At 32.1% G+C, this 15,761-nt stretch overlaps 1 protein-coding gene across 1 annotated transcript; it reads left to right on the top strand.

Annotated features, from left to right (window-relative positions):
• Positions 1–819: 819 nt before the first annotated feature.
• LOC136974694 (carcinine transporter-like) lies at positions 820–9,801 on the top strand. Its single transcript, XM_067269635.1, has 9 exons — positions 820–1,200; positions 1,290–1,393; positions 4,816–4,970; positions 5,051–5,219; positions 5,302–5,446; positions 6,164–6,464; positions 8,687–8,868; positions 8,945–9,105; positions 9,658–9,801. Exons 1-9 carry the CDS (start codon positions 820–822, stop codon positions 9,728–9,730), a joined length of 1,671 nt encoding a protein of 556 aa, XP_067125736.1. The 3' UTR covers positions 9,731–9,801.
• Positions 9,802–15,761: the final 5,960 nt, after the last annotated feature.

The following is a 15,761-nucleotide window of genomic DNA, read 5'->3' on the forward strand; positions in this document are numbered from 1 at the left end:
TTTCATACTATGTTTATGTTTTAATTACGTCTCCAATTTCAGAATAATGGCTAACATGAAATTATTTATCTCCTTATAAAAAATAGCTCATTTATTTGAATCTAAATTTTTTTACCGTCGATTTTACAGACTCCGATATAACTGATTTCGGTAACAACAGACCAATTTTCTAAGGCATATACCGGAGTTGAAATACACTTGTTTAAGAATACAGTATTGGACTGTAATTGTTAGTGCGCGAAATGTCCGCTGGGCAGCGCTTCGGCCACTATGATTGGTGATGTTTATATCTTTTAATCTGTTATCCTTCCGTCGTAATGGTCCATATTCGAATCCACATTTATGTCAATAACTTATTCAGTTATTGACATAATCGGGTGCATGTTATACTCGCGATTTCAATCACTTCCAATGTAAACCAATGAAGGCCAAATAATGTAGATGCAGCTGATACAAACCGGTTTTAACCGTTCGGTTAATTAACTCGCTTTCTGGTCACCCTGTGTATATATGCAACTGATTATTAGAGTTAATAAAATATACGGCCCAATGGTCAGTTAACAGTTCTATCGTTAAGTAAAGGATTATTATTATTATTTTAATGTATAGGTTTGTTTTCACGTTTTATTTTAACTTTTGGTTTCCCAAGAACACAAGAAACGAAAGTTAATGACTATAATTACATAAAAGTATAGTATAAGACCTGCAGTTTTTATAGTGAATGGCAAGATGACGTAGCTATTCGACGATTACACTGCTTCTTTAACTTACTGTACTTCATACTTCACTCGAAGTCATAAATGTCTACAAAATCGAACAATGGATTTCGACGAAATTTTACCACTTATGGACGGTTATGGGATATATCAAAAGATTATATTTTGGTTTGTAATGGCACCGAGTTTTATATGCACTGCATTCGGTTTTTTTAATTTCGTATACATATCCGGCACTCCTGATTACTGGTGCTTCGTTCCGGAGTTATCGCATCTACCTTTGGATTTACAGAAAAATTTAAGTTTGCCTTTAGAAACGTTGGGTGGAGTAGAAACTCATAGCAAGTGTCAGATGTATGATGTAAATTATACACAATTACTACTAAATCGTTCGTTCGTACCCAACGAAAACTGGCCCAAGGTAAATTGTCAACACGGTTGGAGTTACGACCATTCTGTCTTTCGTACCAGTTTGATAGAAAAGGTAAATTATAAAAATAATAGTAATATTATTATTACCTTTTACGTAAAGAATTTTAATTATTAATGTGTTCTATTTTATTATTTTAATAGTTTGATGTCGTGTGTGATAAAGATTGGATGCCAACTGTAGCACTTTCGCTTTATTATGTTGGAGGAATTGTTGGAAGTCTTTGGTTCGGTTATGTTGGAGATAAGTAAGACCTAAGTTAATACTATAACACTTTTTAAAAATATTTCTATGATTTTCAGTATTAAAACTTTAAAATATGACTAATTTTCAGTTTAAATATTGAAATTTAAACTGCTTATAAACATAAAAAATGCTCGTAATTTTTAATGTCGGCAGATGTTTCCCTTTATAATTGTATTAAAGTATACTTTAACTAATATTTTATTATCAATTTATTAATGTATTTTTATATGTTTTACTTATTTTATTTAACTCAGTCTCTTGTGAATTTTTGACATATTTACTGTTAATTTGACATAGATAATTTAGCTAACCTATTTTCTTACTTTAGTTAGTAACTAAAAACACATATAAATAATACTTAAAAATTAATGTCTAATATTTTCTTTATTAATTAAATTAATTAATTTATAAGCAGAATCGTCTGTTTAATTTAAGAAAAGCATCAAGTTCATGCTCTCTTTATCATGCTACCCTGCTATTCCTTGTTTATTTATTTTTCGCTCCTTGATGCTTCCCAGTACTCAAATTTTGCTCTCTCCTTGGCTTATTCTTATTTATTTTTTTATTTCTTATATAAACAAAGAATACTTTTTTCCTTCATACATTGAAATTACTTGTGATAAACTTTACTTCTGTTCTTAATTCGTAAGATACAGCTGCAATTATTATTAATAATTTCAAATATTCGTCTTTGAATCTTTGCACATCTTTTACCATGTCTTATGTTTTATTCACGCATAAAATTTCGAATTTTTATCACATAACATTGTAATTAATATCAATCTTAAATACCACATTATATCATAATAAACAGCTTGTAGTCATTAAATAAAAATTTAATTGTGCAGCTATGTTAATTAATAACGTTATTAATACTATTATAATTCCGATCGTTTAAAGCTTATAAAACAAGAGATTAAAATTTGTGACATCGTTTCCCGTTTAAAGAAAGCAAGTCTCTGTAGATTTAACTCTTTGACGTTGTTAAATAAAATTTTTATTTCTATAACGTAGGGAATGTAATACAGTACATGAGTAGAGAGTCGTTAATCGGAACCCCAGTAATCGGAATCGTCGGTAATCGGAACGATTTTCAGTCGGACTGTGTCGTGCTGAATCGAACGTTTTTGATACTAGATTTACTTCTAAAGTATAATTTTCATGTTTTTATATTCTTCAATATATTTATTTTGTTTGTACAAAATGAAGAAATAATTTTTAACGATACGATAGCCTTGATTATTATTATAAAAATTTTCGTTTGGCTTAAAATCGACGAAAGTTCAACGCGAAGCGACACGCAACGGAGAAAAATTCAACACGAAGCGACACGCAACGGTGAAAAATTTGAACAGCGGACAGGTAAATGTATTTTTTCGTACATAATCGGTAATCGGAACAAATCACTAATGTGAACAACCCCAGTCCCCAATTGATCCGATCAACGACTCTCTACTGTAGTAATAATAACGCTAATGATGCAGTAAAATAATAATGTTACACATAAAAAACAAAACTAAACTAAAATTCTGAAGGTCGAACCTACATCTTCCGGCTATCACAGTATTTCGCATGCTCTGTCATGTCAAAATTTTTGTTTTAGTCTACTGAAAAAAGATCAAAAAGTAAAAAAAAAATCACCCCAAGAAATTCCTCAAATTTTTTGCCAGTCGATAAAACATCCCCAATCTAAAAACACTGGACGACATTGCGTAAAACTGCCTTCGGTTCTCAACGTCCTTTCCTACTTGTCTGTCCGTAATGTCATTGAAATCGCTAGGTATGTGAGGCAGGAGGCTACACATTCTTCTGTTTTTCCTAAAGTGTGATTTGTGATTCAATTTTACGCTGAATGTCAAAACAAGCGGACTAGGGTTTCTGTCGCCACTTGCCATCGCGGTATTATATTTTTATCGTCATTTTATTAAAAATAAAACCTTCACAGAACTGAAAATAAATCTTGGAAACGAAGAGATTTCCTATATAAAATACTTTTATAAACCGGAAACCTGCTTATTGCGGAAACGGAAGAGTTTTGGGAAACAGTTGCTTTACATAACCTATGTATGGAATTTTTTTGGCGTAACAGCAACTAAATTTTAACCATAATTAATGCTTTTACTTGCGGACTCGGATTATGGCCAAAGTTTCGGCAAGCCCGCAAACGGCACTTTTAATAAAGAAAAAAATGATACACTAACTCAAGAGTTAGTGTATCATTTTTTTTCTTTGCTTCAATTCTATTCTAGAAGAATTAGTTTATAAAATCATAATCCTCTATAGTCTATAAAACGGAAACCTGTCATTATCACACTCCGTTTTAAACCGGTTTTATTGTACATATAACTTGTAAGGACTTTTAATATGAAGATTCAGTTCAGTTCTTTTGAGAGTAAAATGGAAAATTGGATCTTAATCCGTATGATTTTTGGTAGTGGAGACACTTAAAATGTGTTATAGCGAACATGCTGTAAATTTGGCAGCTTTGAAAGCCAGTATTGGATAGGACTGATCGGATGGCCGAGGAACTAAAGGCCATCCGATCAGCCCATAAAGCAATTATTCTAAAAGACCGGGATCGAATCCGGGCGGTCGTAAAACCCCAGGAATTTTTCGGGGTGGTCTGACCCGGATATGTTGGGCCCAGTCCTATCCGGCCACCTTATTGTGTTCTGGCCGAATCCATAGTTGGAGTGAGCCTGTTTTCAGCCTCTTCCAAATATGGATTCGGCTCGCAGGGCAAAAAAAGTCAAAAAATTCACGCTGCTTGCGAAAAGCAGCACAGAGGACCATTTAGAGTCAGCTGTTGATCGCACTGTTCATCGCCTTCAGTTTTTACACCTTTATAATTGAAACCGCATTAAAGTCTGTATTTCTAAAATCCCCGTATCGCACGAGTGTCAAATATTGCTGGTTACTAGGAGCATCAAAAGCGCTTTAGTGGTGAGTTTTGGCACTAATCTTTTAACCTGAAATGTCGTCATACTTTTGGTTGCATTTGGACCGCTAAATATTTCCGTAGACAGCGTTGAATAGGGGTATTTAAAAATCACCCGGAAATCATACTAACTACATAATTATACTAGAGTAAATTTAGATTATAAGCCTGTCTTTATATAATTTGTATAAATGCACACAATTTATGCATAAAAAGTATATATTTTTATGTTTAATAACAATATATAGTCTATAAATTAAGTACAGTAGAGTATATTTATATGATTTATAGGTTTTTATATAATTCTGTAAACTAAACATTCATCATCGAAGATGTAGAAGTTTATAATCGTTTTATCGTACACAATTCTTATATTTATAGTATCATTGTGTTTCAAGGTATAAATTGCAATTTAATATTAGGCCTATATATATATTTACTACGCATATATAGCAATATTATAATAACAGTTTTATTTATTGCAGATGGGGTAGAAAAATAGGCTATATTTCCAGCTGTATTTTTTACGCAGCAATAAGTATAATATCATGTTTTCCTCCAAATTACATAGCATATATTGTGTATCGTTTCATAACGGGCATGGCATTTCCTGCATTCTTCCAGTTACAATTTGTAATAGGTACCTTTAATCATTATCTGATTTTTAAAAAATTCAATAATTTTCTTATTAGTATGAATAAAAATAACCGTGTATTCTAGCTATGGAAATTATATCTGTGGAGAAACGAACAAGAGATGGGATGCTAAGTAGCGTATGCTTTTCTGTTGGGTTAGTTATAACCTCTGGAATTGCATACGGTTTGCAGGAATGGTTTCCTATATCTCTAGCCACTTCGTTTCCTCTTCTTTTGCTCTTTATCTATTTTTTGTAAGTTATATAATATGGATACAGTATTATCATATACATTACCTTAATTTCTATCTTGTAATATTCTGTATTTTGTTATTAGTTTTATTCCAGAGTCTCCAAGATGGTTAGTCAGTCAGAATCGTTATGAAGAAGCTGAAGAAATTGTGCAGAAAATAGCAAAGTATAATAAGAAAAATATCGGACCGAATTTCTTGAAGACTCATCTATGTTACAAGAGCAGAAAGGTTGGAGTAACTGCAAAAATTAAATGATAATATTCTTATTTCCTCATAAATGTCAACACGTTTCGTGTAATCAAATTTCTTACAGTTTAATGAGCTGATGTCATTAATAACCAGATCAGTGCTATGTTTAGGGTCAATGTTTTAAAGGTTTCAACGGTAATCAAATAAAGGAGTCTCGAGGCAAAATATGATCAAGTAATCAACCAATTGATTCATTAAAATAGTTCCTTAAACACGTTTTTAAATATTTGTATCTTATCCTCCTCTATTTTTATGATAGTAAATAATAAACACCTATAAAGAGAATACTCCAATTATCGTGAAAACATGATCTTCCAAATAATCCTGCATCTGTGTGCGGCTTGTCTTGGGGCCATCTCGTCAAAACTATTAAAGTAATTTTATTCATACAAAAATACAATTTTCCTTATAAAATTTTTCGAAAAAGTCAAAGAAGACTACTGAAATAAAAAGCAATTCTCAGGATAGATAGTTGCTCCTCTTGATCTCTTCTAAGCCTCTAGATACCTTTGAATCAGTCTTAAATCAATTTTAAATCCCTCATATTCTTAGAACCACCCCGTACATGTTTTTACATAGATTAGACTAAGAAGTTACGCCAAATAATAGTGGTTAATCTCATATTTTTCTAACATAAATCCTAACAGCAGTTTAAATTTTTAATTATTACAATTGAAACAATCCTTATTCATACAGGAAGACGAAATGGCTGAACCATCGTATTTAGATCTCCTTAAATATCCTGTTATGAAAAAAAACTTCATTATTCTTACTTTCGATTGGGCCGTGATATGTTTTTGTTATCCTGTATTTACATTTGGAGTTTCTCTTCTCGACATCAACCTGTATTTAGGGTGCGCTATATCCACTGCTGTAGATGTACCTGGCATTGTATTTTCTTGGATAGTCATGGAGAAAGTAGGTAGAATGTGGTCCATGTTTATAACCTTGGGAGTTGGAGGATTATCTTGCCTTTGTATCGCATTTATAAATCAAGGTAAGCATACTTTCAATATCTAATTATTCAAATTAGTTTATGAGATTGGTAAAATCATCTTGTAAAGATGATTTCTCTTCATTGAAATTTAATATACACGGTATTACAGAATAAATACAAATTAAAATTGCTTATGCCTAACTATAAATTTTAAGAAGACAAGTTACTTTATTCTCAGAAAATTATGGAAACAGTTGCGAAAATTTTAATCTTTTTCTTGTATTGTAAGCAAGGTTTGCTGAAAATAAATTAAATTAACAAGGTTATAATCAAGGTTATAAAATTAATAATTGCTGTCATTAATTTCAAAACGATTTTAAGTCTGCAACAGAGCAAATATGCGAAGGAAAAAATTAAATATTGTTATAAATAAATTACATGAATAATTGGTTATATTGTAATAATCAAAGTTCTTGCTCCTCTTTTCAGTTTATCTCTGTTAAAAATATGTTACAAAAAGAAGTAAAATTCAGTCAGTTCTAGTCCAGGGGTGGCCAACTTTTGTGCACATAAGATCTACTTTTTATCGTAAAAATGTGTCGCGATCGACTTGTCGTCATAGGCATAGTCTAAGTGGGGAGGGGGAAGAGTGAAATACATACTATGTTTATACACTGTTTCAGTACGAAGTGCACTTACTGCTTATGACAGGGATGGGCAACCTGCGGCCCTCGAGCTGCATGCGGCCCGCATTCATATATTTTGCGGCCCGCGACGCATAAAATGTGAATAAATATATCAATTTCCCAGCTTAAGGAAGTATGCAGCAAAAATTCAAACGTTATTTTCTACAACCTATGTACGTGAATAGTTTTTCCCTCAATGAATTTAGTAAAAATTAAAACAAGAAACCGGCTAACAGACACATCGAAACTAATTTATAACTAGCAGTGACAAATATTTAACCAAATATTTCCAATATATTACGTTCACATCAGTTCCAGAAGCTAAATTAAGTATACCTTTGCTAATTATAATTACAGTAGAGACTCGTTAATCGGAACCCCAGTAATCGGAATCGCCGGTAATCGGAACGATTTTCAGTCGACTGTGTCGTGCTGAATCGAACGTTTTTGATACCAAATTTACTTCTAAAGTATAATTTTCATGTTTTTATATTCTTCAATATATTTATTTTGTTTGTACAAAATGCAGAAATAATTTTTAACGATACGATAGCCTCGATTATTATTATAAAAATTTTCGTTTGGCTTAAAATCGACGAAAATTCAACACGAAGCGACACGCAACGGAGAAAAATTCAACACGAAGTGACACGCAACGGAGAAAAATTTGAACATCGGACAGGTTAATGTATTTTTTCGTACATAATCGGTAATCCGAACAAATTATTAATCTGAACAACCCCAGTTCCCAATTGATTCCGATTTTCGGTTCGCTACTGTATATATGAATAAATAATTCTGATTTACCAACATTTTTTTTTCTCTTTCTCTTGATGCGGCCCGTGTCAGTTCAAAAGTCTTAAAATGCGGCCTTTAGATAGAAAAAGGTTGCCCATCCCTGGCTTATGAGTCAAGTCATAACTGCATGCATACAGTTGCGTTCGGTTACAAATATAGCCTTATTAGTTAGCCTACTTATTAGTATTCAGCGATCCATAGCTTTCATAGGCGTGTACAAAGTTAAGGACAAGTCTTATACGGTTTAAACTTGTAGCAGTGGGAGGACAAGAGTAATAGCTAACTCTCAGCATAAGAATTCTGCCATACTGAACATGACTCATCTATTGAACCACACTTCCAGGCTATCGTCTTCTCAACGTACAGTACCTTAAGGCTATCTTTAGAATAGAATAAATTCTTTAAGTAGAATTTCTTCTGGTTAATAGGTCTTCACGAGGTCTCTCGATTAAAAATTTTGTCGTACTATACTGATACACGTATAAAATTACTGGGTATGAAAAATTTTAAAAATTTAATAGCCTACTGTATTAATAATTACTATACTATTTAAATATACTGAGATGCATGAAATGAAATGCAGTTTTACAGTTAAAAAATGACATCACAAAATAAATTTACACGAATTATTTAAGAGTTTTTTTGATATTGAACGTGGAATCAAATTTTACTTTTATCCTTATCCCTCATTAAATTATCATAAAATAATGTGTCAAATATATATTTTTAAACCGTTTTTTTCTTTTACTTACCGTAAAATCGACTACATTTTACTGATATGTTAAGTATTCTTGTTAGATTACATATGGCTCATCGTTACTTTAACAAATATTGGAAAATTCTGTATTGCGGGGGCATGGGCCAGCGTTTACGTTTACGGTTCCGAATTGTTTCCTACTGTATTACGAAATTCCGCCCTCTCAGCTTCGTCACTGGTAGCAAGTGCTGCTAGTATAGGTTCACCCTACCTTCTCATGTTGGTATGTTAATTATATATAACATATTTACATACAAATACAAATTTAATACATAAAATTATCTTCTTATTTCATTTAGTCATCAATATCTCATATGTTGCCTCTAATTGTTGTTGGAATTATCAGTTTCCTGTCGGCAATATTGACTTTGTGGCTACCAGAAACAAAAGGTAAACATCTGCCACAAACCATAGAAGAAAGTGAGATGTTAACTAGTAACTTTTGTAATATATTCAGCAAGTAAGTACTCGTAATTTAATATTATAAAATAACTTCTATAATAAATAATCAAAAACATTCATTTTCTTTATTACTTTCATAAAAATTGTAGATTGAAATCACCAAAGCAGAACAAAAAAAGTACTCGTTAAGTGCATGAATAATTTATTAAAAATTTGTTATTTATATGACGACACGATTTAAAATTCGTTTTATAAACATTTCAAGTAGTAAAATACACTAAATTAAGGATTCGAGTATAAGGATGGCGCCATCAAAATTTTAAATGTTGCCGGGAAAGTTAAGTAACTCGTTGCTGGATTTTCTTTTTTGGGGGGTTTAGGGGTCTCAAAACGTGGAAATTCGTCAAAAAATCGGAGAGTCAAATTTGACACGATTACAATACTTTAACGTGTTATATAGGTAACAAGCGGGAAAAGTAAAAATAGTAAAGTTTTGTTCAATTGTATTATATTAAGTTGAATGCTTTTAAGTGTTGGTTTTAACATATTCTATTTGAGTGAAGTTATATATATTTAGTTTATTAAAATAAATATAACAAATATTTTGTAGGAAAAAGGAGAAGTTGAAAATTACCTCCGTTCAAACTGTCGAAACCATCAGTTACGGAACCATGCATCCATAACTCCAACACCTAAAGCAATATTCAGTAATTTTATTTCGAATAAGCGAACTTTTAAAATAATAAATAAATAAATAAATGTTAGTTTTTACTCAAGACAAAATTTAGTAATTGCATTCATTAACCGTGATGAATCGTGAAAAATTTTTTTAATTAATCGCACGTCGATTATATAAAATGACTTTTCATCTTCATAAGTGTAAATATTTCGGTAATAAATATTACTTTTATAGTAAAAGAAATTTTAAAAAAGATAACAAGCAATATGCTGAGATTGTATTTATATTAAATTTAACAGATAATTTTAGCAATGTATGGCAACCATAAACTATTGAAACATTATAAAAGTATATAAAAAATAAAACTTTTTTAAATGTTGTATTCTTTAATTATTTTACGCAAAATCATTCATAAAATGAGACCAAATTATCAGTTATTAGATTACTTCTATCTGCAGAAGTTCGTCATTCTTGATCTGTTTAAGTAAAATACCTATTATTTTCAATCAACGTATGCTTACAAAAACTATCTGTGTAACCTTTACAATAGATTTAAACACTAAGCAAGAAAGCACATAGTGTGATCGAAGCATCTAGCGAGCACTCGACATAACGAGTGACGCAAACCAGGGAGAAAAAGTGGTGTCATTTGCAGCAATAGTGCATGATATGTAAATAATAAATGAGACGAACAAATTACATAATGGTTTAATTGTCGATGTTATCGAAAGGGATTTTGCGACGATGGGTTGCATTGAAACAAAAGAAATTGGTGAAATTAGTACCGTTTATCATTTTCATTACTGCGATAATAATTGACATAATTATTTCGATTATACTGCATTTTTCTACTTGTTCTCATATACACACATACATGTCTAAATAATCCTAAACAACTTACAGTGATATTTATAACAAATAATAATTCACAGAACTTATATTCCGATAAAATATAAAGAGTTTTTCATTTATCAAATATTTAAAAAAGTTCTACATTTTACACGTGAATAATTCTAATAAATAAATCAACATTCAAATAAATATACACGCTAAAATTTATTCGTAACTTTCATACAATTAAAAAATTTCAAAAATACTATTGATTCCGCTATAAAAGCAATGACCATGTAAATTCAAATAAAAGAAACTTTTTTATAAAAATTGCTCCAAAAATGTTAACAATACAAAAAAAAGCAAACGAAGCTTCGCCCGGAAAAGCTTCACCTCCACGAATCTTAATCTTGACTTCAGAAAAACGCCAAGACAAGAGCGCATGCCTACAAAAACGAAAAAAATTTATAGACATACCTTTGCGCGGCTCGATTTAGCATCCACCAATCTCTGTCTTCTGTTCACATGACCGCCAGAAAGCGAGCGAATGCCTGTAAAAACGAAGAACATTTAGCGAAAACTGTCGCAAAGTTCGTAGAAATTACTGGAAAGATACTTACTTCTGCGCGGCTCGACTTGGCATCCACCAATCTTCGTCTTCTCTTCGCGAGACCGCCAGAAAGCGAGCGAATGCCTGTAAAAACGAAGAACATTTAGCGAAAACTGTCGCAAAGTTCGTAGAAATTACTGGAAAGATACTTACTTCTGCGCGGCTCGACTTGGCATCCACCAATCTTCGTCTTCTCTTCACGAGACCGCCGGAAGGCGAGCGAATGCCTTGTAAAACGAAAGACATTCAACCAAAACTGCAGCTAAGGTGTTTAAATTTTAAATTATTGAAATTTTTATAAATATTAAGGAGTCTCTGTGTTAAATAAGCGACGAGAAACAGTGCAAGTTTGATATTCAAGTTATCCATTGAAACATTATTATTAACAGAGTGATATGTTTTAATTCATTCTAAGGTTCTGTATTTGGCAAATACTTTTTCTAACTTAAATATTGCAATTTTGAATCTTTATCTTTTGTTTCATAAAATTTTACGTGATTAACTTAACATTGATTGATTTATTTTAATTTCTGTCTTCGTTGTTGTGTGAATAATACTTACAGTTTTAGAATTTCTCTTTTTATTTACCTGATAATCATACGTTACGTAGAAACCATCTTCGTACCGGAAAATAGTTTCGATACAAAAGCATTTCAATATCTGTAAATAGTAAGTTTATAATTATTAAATGTAACTAATGGCAGTAGGTCATTTTCTGCTTTCAATCAACTCATTGAAATGAAAAAATGTATCAAAGGTATTTATCGTAGTTTACAAGAGAATATTTTCATTTATATTAGCTACCTGCGGTCATTTAATAAATATAATTAGATATTTATAGGATATATAACAGAATAGGTAAACTTACTTATTGTATTCATATTTAAACAACTATTTTGCACTAAATGAAATGCCATCGAATAAACTCTTCGACAATTTGCTAAATTCGGTTTGACAATGGCGAAAAGTAGAAGCATTTATTGTTAACGCAACAATAGATAATAAGTATTGTTGCGCGGCGCGTCCGAAGCGCGTGACGCGCGCCATAATCAGTTAATTGCTTATTTCAATATGAAAAACCTAATATAAAAAATTGGATGGTTATCGCTACTTAACATTACTCTATTTCTGCATTTTACTGGTTTTGCTATTATTCGTTCATCAAAAACCTGGCTACGAATTTCGATTTAATATTTTTTTCGGCGTGTCGCGTGGTGTTGTGTTATCTTTATTAGTTTTTATTTATTACAGCTTTGTGTCCACGGCACAGAAAGAGTAAAAGAAATTACAGGCAGTATTATCCGCCTACCATACCAAAATCAGGCTTAACAATATTATAATAACGTAACAACCCTGAATTATTTAACACATCTGCTGTAATTCCAATTCTATACGTCTCAATACTATAGGGATGCGGGGGAGGGGCGTACAGTTGCCGCGGCTGTTAGAGTGTTTTCTGTGGAGTCACATTTACTGTAATTAAGTCTTGGAAGTTGGCTTTTATAATGGATAAGTTTCTTAAATTAAAAGCGTATAATATTATTTAATGTGGAGACGAATGAAAGGGAAAATTTATTAGATACAGTATGTAAGTTAATTAGAGAAGTGGCCGGTTTATCGAATGTCATTCTTGGCTGCGTTAGACTTACAAAAAATAGCAGAAATAATACGATAGTTTTGGTTACCTGCATTTCTTTGGAAGCGAAAAGAGAAATATTGAAAAGTTGGAAAAGTAATTGTGATAAACTTAATGTCTCGGATTGGAAGAAGGCTGTGCCATAAGGGAGGATTTTTCCGTAGAATGTAGGGAGAAGAGAAAAGGACAGATGAATAATTTAAAACAAGTCAGAAAAGAGGGAAAAATTGCATAGTTCAAAGATGGTGATAAGTGAAAACTTTCGCAAGATAGGCAAGGATAAAGATGAGGATGGTTGTGTTATTAGGAATTCTTTTTTAGGAGTAAGCACAATACTCTAAAAGTTCTCAGCTGGAATATAAACGAATGGAAGCAGGAATCTGAAATGAAGTATTGGAATTAGGGATTGCAATTGCTGGATCCCTCATCCAGCAATCTAGCTGGATCCAGCGCATTCTTCGGCCTGTTGGATCCGCAAATACTCAATTAACTTTCTAAATAATGGCGCAAAAATCTACGTTGTCGGCGTTGCCGCTTTGCTAACTACTAGACTGCTATTAATTACTTACTCACTACTTTACTAACACTAATAATTAAATTACTTATAAATAAACTATACCTTTATCAATCCAGCAAAATTTAATAAAATAATAACATATTCAATCGTTTTTAACGATCTTCCTCAGTTACAAAAAAATACAACATTAACTATAGTACATAAAATGTGTTCGGAATAAATATAAAAAGAATAGTGCTTAATTACATTCCATTTTTAAACAAGATACATAGATGTACTCAGTGGCGTAGCGAACATAACTGGCGCCCGACACTTTATTGGCGCCCCTCTCCCCCTCCAGAAACACATATAGTTTGTCTTAGAGACCATTTGGGCGCCCCTCTGCGAGTTGCGCCCGGGGCATGATACACCCCCTTGCACCCCCCTCGCTACGCCACTGGATGTACTGCCAGGTCTAATAATTTTCGCATTGTATACCGACGTAATCCCACTGTTTTCAAACTTTTAAGAAACGATAAAAAGAAAGAGGATCGGAATTCAACAACGGGAATATATTCGATGCCTTTACACGAACAACGTTTCAATTCCAAGCTTGTTTATGTGGGTGCAACGATGCGCAGTTTAAAACAAAGGCTCAAGGAGCACAAATATACAATCAATAAGAACCTTGACAACACTGCGTTGGCATCATACGCAAGACAGTTGGATGTTAACGTCTAATGGGATCGATCAAGCGGCAATTATAAAAACGACGACGATTAGGCAAACGGCCAAACATCTTGAGAGATTGGAAATCTGCAAGGCGCACATGACAACTGGTTGTATAAACCATAGAAATGCGGACTCATTGTCTACCGCGTGGAGATCCTTTTACATTAATTAATTAATGTTATTAATGGACCCTGCTGATTTCGTCGTTATATCTTATATATATATATATATTCCTTTTCGCTATTTATTTTGTTTATTTATCTATATTTTGTCCGCTTGGACGTTTACCATTAATTTTTATATTTATTCCGAACACATTTTATGTTCTATATTTAATGTTCTATTTTTTTGTAACCGAGGAAGATCGTTAAAAACGATTGAAAACGTTATTATTTTATTAAATTTTGCTGGATTGATAAAGATGTAGTTTATTTAACTTATTCTACTTCCAGTACATAGTTTCTATATACTTTTAAATAACTACAGACTAATATGTATAACCTATATAAGAAAACTGGTAAGACCGATAGCCACTTAGCCACTGATTATCCGTCCCTACATTATTATAATATATTAATATAAATTAATTAGTAGAATTACCTTTGCTATTATTTAACTTAAATATTACATTATAATTATAATCTAACTAAACATTTAAAGTTAATTATTTCTATCTCAAATGTTAAACCGAACCAAAGTTAAGTTTACTACCTAAATGTGTAAAAAAGTTTTACTGATTTATAGTGACCAGTCTAAATAACAAAAACTTCTTACGTATTTAAAATTAAAAAAAAAAAAACATAAATTGCTGGATAGATAGATAGACAGATAACACTTTATTGCACCTAAAATACATCCGCGCTGGATCCAGCTGGAATGATTTTGGTGTAGCAAAAATCCAGCTAGATTGAAAACACTGCTGGATTGCAATCCCTAATTGGAATATTGTGAGAAAGTTCCATAAATCATGTTGGATGGAAACTTAGGCGAATTGGATTCAAGGAAGCCACCAACAGACGAAAGTAATGAATGTGACTTTTATACGATTAACGCTCCCAGTATATTTGATAAAGGGCGAAAAAGAGATGAGATGGTATTGATGATTGATAAATACTAGCTAAGATGTTTAAAATATAGGAAATGATACGAACCTTCGCACGGCCCGACTTTCTGTCCACTAATCTTCGGCTTCACGAGTCCGCCGGAAAGCGAGCGAACGCCTATAGAAACGAAAGATATAATACCTCGTTACAACGCTGCTGCTAGGGTTTCTCAAACGGGATCCCGGGATCCCGGTTGTTTTTTTAACCCGGGAAATCCCGCAAATTTCTTAAAAATTCACTTTTTTCTTATTTTACGTTAAGGTTGAGGAAATTTTGCAAATAGAAAGTATAATTAACTCATAAACTGTCAGAATACATTTGTATTTATTAATTTTAAACCTACTTATTAGTTTTTTTTTTTTTTTTTTTATTTTTGCTCGTTATGGCACGTCACAAATGGTCAATAATCAATACGTAGCTTATTTGTGGCAGGACTCTCAAAATTCTTTACCAGTAATATATGGAATAATTGTGCTTACGCTGTCTTAATTTTTAACCATGCCCAGTAGCTTCAATGACTGCGTAACGCCAAGTTGTGAAAATTGGGCAAGGATACAAACGAGTACGAAGTCAGCGAGTATGAAGTTTTTCTTCATAATCTGATTATTAAAGACAAACGAAGTGCCG

This window comes from Centruroides vittatus, unplaced genomic scaffold (genome assembly GCF_030686945.1).
Source record: "Centruroides vittatus isolate TY-2023 unplaced genomic scaffold, ASM3068694v2 contig_352, whole genome shotgun sequence".
NCBI lineage: Eukaryota > Metazoa > Arthropoda > Arachnida > Scorpiones > Buthidae > Centruroides > Centruroides vittatus.